Consider the following 9,837-nt stretch of genomic DNA (forward strand, 5'->3'; position numbering starts at 1 on the left):
AAAATTCGATGTATCGATTAAAACACCTACCAAGGTATCTTAAAGCGCTGATCGATTATTTATTATCTAAATAAGGAAGGGGAAAAAGTCAAATCACTTTCCGTATGATACTTTTTCACTATGATCAAAAATTTTCATAATCTTAGGTTGAAAAATAACTTCCAAAAGAACACGCTCCTTTCACATGCGAAATTATGGCTTACTAGTAGGCTTGGGACACTTCGCGACCCGAAGGACCAACATTCAAATGAGTATAACTTTTGAAAAGTTATTTTAAAAAACTGTTCGACAGTTTTGTTCCTTAACTCGTTTAGTATGTACACAACAAATTTCGTGGAATTATCTCTATTTTCGTTGTCCCGCCAAGAATTGCAGTGGAACTTTTTTTTTCGAATTTTCAAAAACTAATTTCAGATTCGTGATTTTCATGTTAAAAAACCCCCAGATACCAAATTTCGTCGAAATCAGAATTTTTTTTTGCACCCTAGTTTAGGGGTGCGCCCTTTAGGGGTAGGAATTTTGAAAAAAAAATTGCAAAATCGGAAAGAGCATACCCAAAAACCTATTCAAAGACATGCCACCCGACTTTGTAACTCTTATGGTTGCTGAGAAAAAAATTAAAGAAGAAATGCAGATTTCAACACTCTTTGGGGGGTGGCTCCCAAACGAAACACGTTGGACCCTCGGTTTATTTGGAAAAAGTGCTTGTTTTGATGCCCTCTACAACCCGATTTTTTTTTTTCGAACGGTCGTGTAACACCCTGTATAGGTACATACCTCTACGGGGAATCTCCCATAATCACATAATATATGGGCCGATGTCAACGTATCCATAATAACGGGAGATCAAAAATGAGTGGCGGTCGAGTCGCCTTTGGAAGTTCAAGTACCATGTAACCCGAAAATTCCAAAAGTGGTTTGACAGCACTATTTTTGATCGCATAGTATGTATTTGCCGGGGTTTTTGTCCAATTGAAAATTTGATATCGCCATCAACCATCATGTAGAGAATGTCCTCTGGAACATATGACTGCCGAATATTTTGAAATTACTATGGCGATAAAAAAAAAGTTGCTGACGAGTCACATTTGGAATTTTTGTTTAGGTACATAGGAAATTATACACGGTGTCCATTTTTCGAGTGCCACTATGGGGATCTCACTTATCTTAAGAGATAGACAGTTGGTTAAATGGGAGCAAAGTTGCCAATTTTCGTGCTGAATAAGAGTCTGAAGAGAAATTTGAAATATCTTCAATAGTTTTGAAGATATCGCAAAAAAACGAAAATTTCTGATTTTAGTTTTTCATTTTTTTATGATAAACTAATCGTAGTAGACATTTTTAATTAACACACTATTCGGACACTTTTTAATGGAGATTTCAAATATGGCATCTTGTTTTTAATATCTTTCAAGATGACGGAGAAACACGTGGCAGCTTTAGTTTTTCTTATGGGCGCCATTTTGAATTCTCACATTTTGAGATTACGTCTTTTTTTTGTCTTTACAACGATATATCACACATGGTGGTTCAGTATCACATTTTTCCTAAAAATACAATTTTTAATTTTTTGATCAGAGTGCTTTGGAAAAACAAAACGTTCTTTTGTTGTAAACAAAAGTTTGAGAGTTTGATCCATCTGTCTGGTTGCAGCCTTGTTAGAGAAGTAGAAATTTGATTTTCATCTGAACCAGAACTGAACCTTCGTTTTGCAAGAAAATTATAATTAAAATTAGAACAAAATACATCACAAGCATGTGTTCAAATTGCCCACCTCCTAATTCTGAGCACAGTGCCACTCTCTTCCTAAGATTTGCTATGGCTCTTGACACCTCCCTTCTTCTAATGTTGTGCCCGAGAGTGCTCACAATTCTATGACGAAGAGCAAACACTACTACATGGTAGCTTTCAGGACAAAGGCGCGAGTGAACAGTTTACATGCTAAATTTTGTCGTATAGAGTCCGCAAAACTACAATTCATCAATTTTTGTAAGGGTTAATCTTTTCTAAAGCGAATTCCGATAGGCTCAGCTCCTGTTTATCTGAGACTTCAAAAAAGCATATATGCTACAGCATCTATATAATTTTGGAAAAGCTCAGTTCCCTCAATGTCGCAGTTAGAGGGGCTCTAGCTAACAGGCAATTTTACATTGGAAAATTTAAAAACATTGCAAACAAGTGTATATTTTAGGTCATTGAATGATTTTAAATTTTTACTGACCAAATATAAAACAGTCATCAGGTACCTAAACTCCTGACTTGACTTTCCGACTACTTTTAATAGTCATTGCAATTATCTTTGCCCTCTAGCGCCTTTATTTTGAACCCGACGCAAAAAGTGTAGGAGCCTTTTTTGTAGATCTCATCAAGACACATCTTTTTTGTAATTAACATTTTTCACTCTGATGCTAACTTTTCAATTCAAAACTTCTCAAAAACAAAGGAACTCCCAAAAAAATTGTAATGAACTTTTTTAAGCCATCTTGGCCAGTGAATGCGAAAAACATTTTTTCAAGCCGTTATGGCTCTTTTGAAGCCCTCAACAACCATGCGGATCTAAACCACATAGGACGTTTTTGATTCCCCATACCACCCTATATGCACCCTAAATTTCGTCCAAATCGGTTCAGGGGTTTTTTAGTTACTAGTGGTCAAAAAAACCAACCACATACACACTCGTCAAGCTAAAAATAACTTTTTTTTATCACAAACCCACACATAAAATATGTAGTAAAAATAATCGCTCAACAGTAGGCAAAGATTGGCAAAATCTTCCCCTAGGAGTTTCAAACATAAAACACAAAACATTAATTAGCTATTTATTGGAGTCCGGAGTAACTAAATACGGTCAACATGAACAAAAAAGTAAATAACCTGAAACTGAAAATATGGAAAGGCACAATTACATGAAGAGGTTCGCTTAACATTGCAGTCCTGCATTATTAAACAAACGATGACGACACTATATAAAAATTTAATAAATTCACACAATGCGTCTAGTTCATAAATATTAATAACAAAACGTTGCAAACATGGTGTATACAGAAAATTTCTCTAAAGATATCGTATGCCCCCAGATACATATTAACTGGATAATAATGGGCGCATTTTACTACAACTAAGATTTCGAGTTGTGATTGGTAGCAACTAAAAGTGTCGAGGTGAATCAAGTTTTATAATAGTAGTGGAACATTAGAAGCCGTGAACCTTTAACTGGTCTGGCTTAGCCAGGCCTGCCTTTGTCAGCCACTGGCAAATGTTTTCACGTTGATCGCCCTGCAGTTGTAACACTTCACCGTATTCGGGATGCTCTATCACTGTTCCATTGCAGGCAAATTCCTAAAATTGTCAATAGTGAACACTAAACCACAATTTTCGAGTGCGAACTATACCTTTTTACATGCTCGAACAATTTTTTTCAAGTCATAATCCGACGAAAGGCCCTGAACAGTAGTTAAAGTCTTGCGACCATTTCGCTGTTGAATTCTTATATGAACGAGTCCGTCTTGCACATCGTCGTCTGCACCCTTGTTTGCGTCAGCAAAGGGGTCTAAAGTATTACAAACAAATCAGGTCGAGGTCACGCCTAATGACAAATGTTGGGTGGAAACATACAAAAGCGCTACGTAATGGTAAATACTACGCAAAAAGAAAGGTTCGGAAAATTTTAGACAACTTGCATTAGAAAAACATCGCTATAAATAGAATACGAGAACTAAAAACAATCGCCATTTTGGCGAAAGTACAAGACGAAAATGTTTTCGAAATAATTCCACTTACCAAATGTTTGGAGGTTCTGGATGGACATACGATACTCAAAAGATATACGTAGAAAAAAAAGAACTGCAAACGGCAAGGAATAAAGTGTACCGACAAATGGATGATCGCAGATTTTTTCTTTAAACCGAGATATTAGATTAGCGTTCTTCTCACTGAAGTGAATCACACGAATCCGGTATGACGTTTGCGTTTTCTACTGCGCAGACTCAACTAAATTTACAGGGAATGTTCACTTTCCGACAATTTTCTAAGAAATTAGTACCTTTTTGGTTGGAACATCAACAAAAATACTAAAGTGAAATCACAAACTGAGTATTAAAATGCCAAAATTTGTCAAAAAAGGACAATCGCGTGAAAATTACGCGTCGCCGATTTATTTAATTGTACGTACACAGTGCGTGAAAATAAGTAGGTTGTGGCTGTAGATACAAAATACTATGTATACCCAGAATGAATGTCGCATTAACCATTCTAATGTATTTTTTCGAGCGATTGGATTCGATATTTTTACGTTCAAAACATCAAATTACCTTACGATAACTTTCTTTGGCGCAAATGTTAAAGGCTCCTTTCGTGATTCAGTAAAGTCACTAGATACAGAGTGATTCAGACGATTCAGATTAAAGTTTCATTTACATTCAAATCAAACACGAATTACTTCAATTCAGAAAGTAGTGATCATGTACATTACAAAGAAATTTATAGGTTAGGTCTAACAAAACAAACACATTTGTGTTGTTTCTTTTAGTGCTTTATTACTGTACCCTTTTGCTTGTGGGTTGTAAATTGCAGGGTAATTGCAAATAAAGTTGTAAAAACATTTCATCGTTAAAAGGTATGACCACATTTGTAGTCTACATATACTTCCCCCATTGTCACTATCTTCAACCAACTCATCTTCAAACATACTTTTTCCTACTCTACTCCTTAAAAGTACACAAATATAACATAAGAAATACAGAAAAAATAAAACTATAACCTTAAAATTTGGAATTACTAAATTGCACTAGTCAAGCTGCTTGACGAAATTCGAATTGCGCTTCGGCTTACTTTTAAATCAAGTTGTTTTGTAAACGATACCGTGCTGCCACCATATGACAAGAAAGTAAATTTTACAATTAATTCAATATGGAATTGAATGTAAATGAAGCTTAACAGTGAGTGTCTGGTGGCAGCACATTGTGATTACTAAGGTAAAGTAAACAATCTGTAATGTAATGTATCCACACAGGGCACTGCTTTAGACGTTTCAATCATGTGTCTCCTCGTCTCTTTCTCTCTCTCCCAATCACATTAAGGCGAGTGCGATGTGAACATGTCGTGTTAGAGCGGTGAAGCGTGTCTAATTACAATTAATGAATTTTCTAATCATCTTAGTTCAACTTAACTTAAACCAATGCGATACACATTTGGTACATACAAATTTGAATAATTTGATGCGTCCATTTTGCGGAATCCGATTTATTAATCACAAAACATACGTGGCACACCCTGTACATACAATACAGACGGTGCTGTAGGCGCTTTCTAGCGTATTTATTGTTGCCTATATCAGAAACACCGCAAACCGCAATACACCCACTACAGCTGATTTTGACAGAGCTGTTTGGTGTATGTGTGATTAATTTCGTGACCGTTGGCTTGCGGTGTATGAAACGCTTTTCCCATTGATCAAAATTATGAATGCAAATAAAAAGATAGAGGAGGGTCTTGAACACATCAGGGTCGCAGAGAAAAGGTAAATCCCGATTTCCCTAACTAAATTAACTCCCTCTTTTTTGTTAGTCTCAAAACATCCCTTTTGAAATGGCGCCCCGATTACGAAATAGCCGCCGAGGAATACAACAAAGCAGGTAACTCATTTGGGTACTCTGTGCCAGTTGTGTATAATATTTACATTGTAGCGACCTGCTTTCGTAATGCCAAGGCTTTCGAACAGTGCCGTGACAGCCTATTAAAGGCGGCAGATTGTCACAAACAAAACAGATCGTATCCTTGCACAATTTTTACTTTTTAAGGTGATCATACATGCAACAAACAAAACAAGACGTTATGGTTGTATGGTATAACAACCTAGATATTTTGTCATAATTAGATTTCTCCCCCCTTGAGCTGAACTTATTTGCAACTTTGTTCTACATTTACACAAGGAGTCCTATATCGATCGAAATACAGGGTGGTATATTATTTTCTGAAGCTCAATAGACCCACTTAGATCTGTGCCAAATGTAGGGTTTTCAATACATCCGGATTTACCCGGACATGTTTGGGTTTTTAAGGTGACGGTGGAAGGCCGGCCGGAATTTGAAAAAAATGTCCAGGGCACCTGGAGACCGTAAAAGCAACGTATTGTAACTTGTTCAATATTTTAATCGCTACGATGCCACATCTCTACTAAGACACATGTTCTAACATACCCTACCCATCTCTATACTCTGACCACAAACTCGTTTTTAATTTAATTTACCCTTTAAAGTACATAAAAAAATGTATGACTTATTTTCCAGATTTCAGGGCTCACTTATCCAGAGTTTCAAAAAAGTGTTAATAGAAACCTTAGCAAATTTGGTGTAATTTGTTCAGCAACCATTTTATATGCAAATAGACTTCAGTCTTCAGGTCAAACGGTATACAGGGTAAAAATATGATTGCTGAATAATTATCCTAGGGAGTCAGGTAAAAAGTTATTGGACCTAACCTCATTTTTTTAAATGGAATACCCTGTATATTTTTATCTATAACGCAAAAAATTAAAAAAATTTAATCTGTTTGAACTTTTTTTTAATTTTGATAAGTATTTTGAATTTTTTTAAATATTGCCCCAGTCCACTTAAAATAATTAGGTTTGGTTTGATCACTTTTTTACCTGAAATTTATTTATACTTCAAAAATATAGCTTCAGTTTAAACATAGCCTTGGTGCAGAATTTCGCGTTACGCAAACTCAAAATGCGTAGTTTTTCCCCGAAAGTTTGGTTACAAATCCTTTTCTCCCACTTGATTTGTACTTATTTACTTGCCGGATTGCGTCCCTCATGCCCGTTACGACGGTTTTTAGAACAGACACACTGGCGTTTCGACCTCGGTTTCAACTCTTACATTCGCTTCCTATCTTAACGCGCTTTATTTTCTCGCGTGTTAGTTCTGTTCTTTTTCGTTATGAAGCGGTACATCTATAAAATCTATACTGGCATTTTTTTTAAATCAAAACCTAAATTTCCTAAGCCAAAAGCGGCCACCTCTTATAAAGGCTGCCGATAAAATGAAGAAGTTGATTAAGTACTTTTAAAAACAAAAACCTGTCTTATTATAAACAGTCAACAAATCATATGTGTACTGCCCTTAACTGATGCAGATTGTTTTATGCCGCCAAATGTATCGATCAAGCGATTTTAGTTTGCAAGGAGTTAGGAGATTTAAGAGACGTACCCGCGTTCGCGGAGCGAGCCGCGAATATGTTCCAAAGCCATGGGAGTGCGGATACTGCGGCCGCCTCCCTGGATAAGGCTGCCAAAATTGTCGAGCAGCAGCATCCAGAGCAAGCGCTTAACTTATATTTACACGCCGCTGATATCGCAATGGTAATTGCCCTCTGCTAGTCGGCCTATTGCAGTCTTGCCTTGTTACAGGTTCAGGATAGTTCACGACAGGCGACCGAATATGTAAGCAAAGTGTCGCGAATCTACGTCAAGTTGAAACAGTAAGAGTGACGTTAATGCGGGGCGGCTCTAGTGACGTATTTATTTATAGGTTCGATTCGGCCGCAGACTCACTGCGACGTGAAATAGGTCTTCATCAACAAAATGAATCTTACCAGGCGACCGGCCGGTTAGCAGTAGCTTTAGTGTTAGTACAATTAGCGCGCGGTGACGTCGTCGCTGCTGAAAAGGCATTTAAAGAATGGGGGAATTATTGCGAAGGACCCGAGGTGCAGACGTTAGAAATGCTTCTCCAGGCGTACGATGAGGAGGATCCTGAAAGTGCAAAAAGAGCTTTGAGCAATCCATTTATTAAACATATGGATGTAGAGTATGCTATATTAGCGCGGGACTTGCCCCTACCTGAAGGCGCTGCGACTGCACCTAGAGCTAGCGTTAGAGAAAATGCAGCGCCGTCATATGTGTCCCCAAATTTGCAAACCGCCGCTTCTTTAGAGGTAAGTTTTTGACAGTGACGCGTTTGGGAATTGCCCAACATTATTGTCTTTGATTATTATATTTAAAAATGATCGAGCGTTTACTTTTATCCAGGAATTATATACATACGTTTGCAAATTGTTTAAGCTAGGATTCTTAGGTCTGCTTTGCATCTGAAACTGATTGCTTAGTGTAAAAAAACAGTGAGACAATTTTAATGACTATTTTTTTCATGTACTTATTCAGAATGACATACAAGAAGTAAACGATAAAATGGACGACTTGAAAACAGAATCGAAGACGGCGAAGGATGAAAGCGACGAGGAATTTGAAGGTGGATTATGCTAAGAAAACACCCAAAATCAACATTCCCATTTCTGTTAATCTATATCCGCTGTAAATTGCCGTGTCGAGGTGTAACTATTAGATGTCGTTAATGTGATATTCCTGCACCACATACAAGAGTTAACTTTTCGTAGAATATTTGCTAAAACGTTTTTAATTATAATGATGTTTTAAATTTTGCAGAGAAGGCAACGAATTATTGAAATCGGTTTGGGCTCAAAAATTTAAAACTCCTAGTACCGACTTAATTAAGTCAAACTGACATTTCAAAACAGAGCAGATCATGCAGTAGGTATTAACTTAAATAAGCTTGTGTATAGTTTTTTATTTTGTTATTTTTGGGTACATACGTATTGTTACGTTTGTATTTGTACAGATTGCACTAATATATAAAAATTGCTATTTAATTGTTATATAATAAACTTATGTCAGTAAAGTTAATTTTAATATTTGACCTTGCCATATAAAAGAATAGTATAAGTAGAAAATGTAGGTAGTAATAACGATACCAACCTCACAGATAACATTTTTATCTCGCAATTCTAAGGATGTTACCCAATGTAATTATGCTTCAAAAGTATTATTTAATTTCTAGAGTTGTTTCGGCCGCCACTCGTAAATAAGTGCAATTAATTCGCCTTTTGTAACCGTTCCCGTCAAGATATTTCAATTGTTTTTGTTGCGTCCGAAAGCTTTTGTCATATAGAAGAAGAGGGCGAATTAATATTTTAGAATCGTCTCTTATGGTAAATTAAAACAAGCATTAAAACTGCAAGACTATGTAGGTTGACGCCGCTACAGAATTGATTAGTGACCTTTATGTCCACCTGAGGAATTGCAAATAACAATAGGTGTTAGTTGGACTACCGGTTTTCAATCCGTGCAATTAGCAGTAGCTAAATAAATGTGTTTCGGAAAACGTAATTCCATATAGTCGTGTGGGGTATCAAAAGAAGCGCTCTTTAATTGATTACAGATTTTTAGGACGTAATTAATTAAAGAAGTTTTAATTTTTAGATGTAGATAATCGAATACGCTGTGTCGGCTAGAAAAACCGCCGTTCCCTCCAGGACATAGGCGAATTTTATAAAAGGTAAAGCAGTTGTTTAGAGGGGATCTTTCTGTACATTGCACTTTTTGCAAGGTAATTACGATAAATTTACTTTGGAAACTACCATATTTAAATCGACGATTTTTATGGATTGTGCACTTTAGCAAGCTACGTTTTGTAAGTACCGTAATTTTGAGCTTTATCGTAAATTTAGCTTGCATTCATACCGTTTACTTTTTGCTTTCACATTTTTCGTGCACAGTAATTTCTACCGCTCCGTTCCATTACAAGGTAAGTTACTTTTCAGTTCATTAATTATAAGGGGAGGATGTTTTGCTTTACTGCATTTGTTTTCCCGTAGATACCGCTACCGAATCCGATTAATTTACTATTCCGCCCGCTTAGGGAAATCGCCGTGTGCTTTAATTTTGTTTTAGCATTCATCAGCAGCCGGCCGGCGCTGGGCCTTTAGAATTTCCAGACCTGCCGTTTGCTCTATTTGAGTTTGCCAGAGGTTTGCGAGACC

General features: G+C 36.6%; 2 protein-coding genes across 2 annotated transcripts; one reads left to right on the plus strand and one right to left on the minus strand.

Moving 5' to 3' along the window:
• Positions 1 to 2,805: 2,805 nt before the first annotated feature.
• LOC116173519 (eukaryotic translation initiation factor eIF1) lies at positions 2,806 to 3,992 on the minus strand. Its single transcript, XM_031491029.1, has 3 exons — positions 3,781 to 3,992; positions 3,393 to 3,550; positions 2,806 to 3,339 (listed from the first exon to the last, which is right to left on the minus strand). Exons 1-3 carry the CDS (start codon positions 3,806 to 3,808, stop codon positions 3,193 to 3,195), a joined length of 333 nt encoding a protein of 110 aa, XP_031346889.1. The 5' UTR covers positions 3,809 to 3,992; the 3' UTR covers positions 2,806 to 3,192.
• A 1,356-nt stretch (positions 3,993 to 5,348) lies between these two features.
• LOC116173517 (gamma-soluble NSF attachment protein-like) lies at positions 5,349 to 8,696 on the plus strand. The gene is made up of 7 exons (XM_031491027.1): positions 5,349 to 5,518; positions 5,566 to 5,633; positions 5,685 to 5,769; positions 7,135 to 7,360; positions 7,409 to 7,479; positions 7,530 to 7,935; positions 8,162 to 8,696. Exons 1-7 carry the CDS (start codon positions 5,460 to 5,462, stop codon positions 8,261 to 8,263), a joined length of 1,017 nt encoding a protein of 338 aa, XP_031346887.1. The 5' UTR covers positions 5,349 to 5,459; the 3' UTR covers positions 8,264 to 8,696.
• Positions 8,697 to 9,837: the final 1,141 nt, after the last annotated feature.

This window comes from Photinus pyralis, unplaced genomic scaffold (genome assembly GCF_008802855.1).
Source record: "Photinus pyralis isolate 1611_PpyrPB1 unplaced genomic scaffold, Ppyr1.3 Ppyr1.4_LG6, whole genome shotgun sequence".
NCBI lineage: Eukaryota > Metazoa > Arthropoda > Insecta > Coleoptera > Lampyridae > Photinus > Photinus pyralis.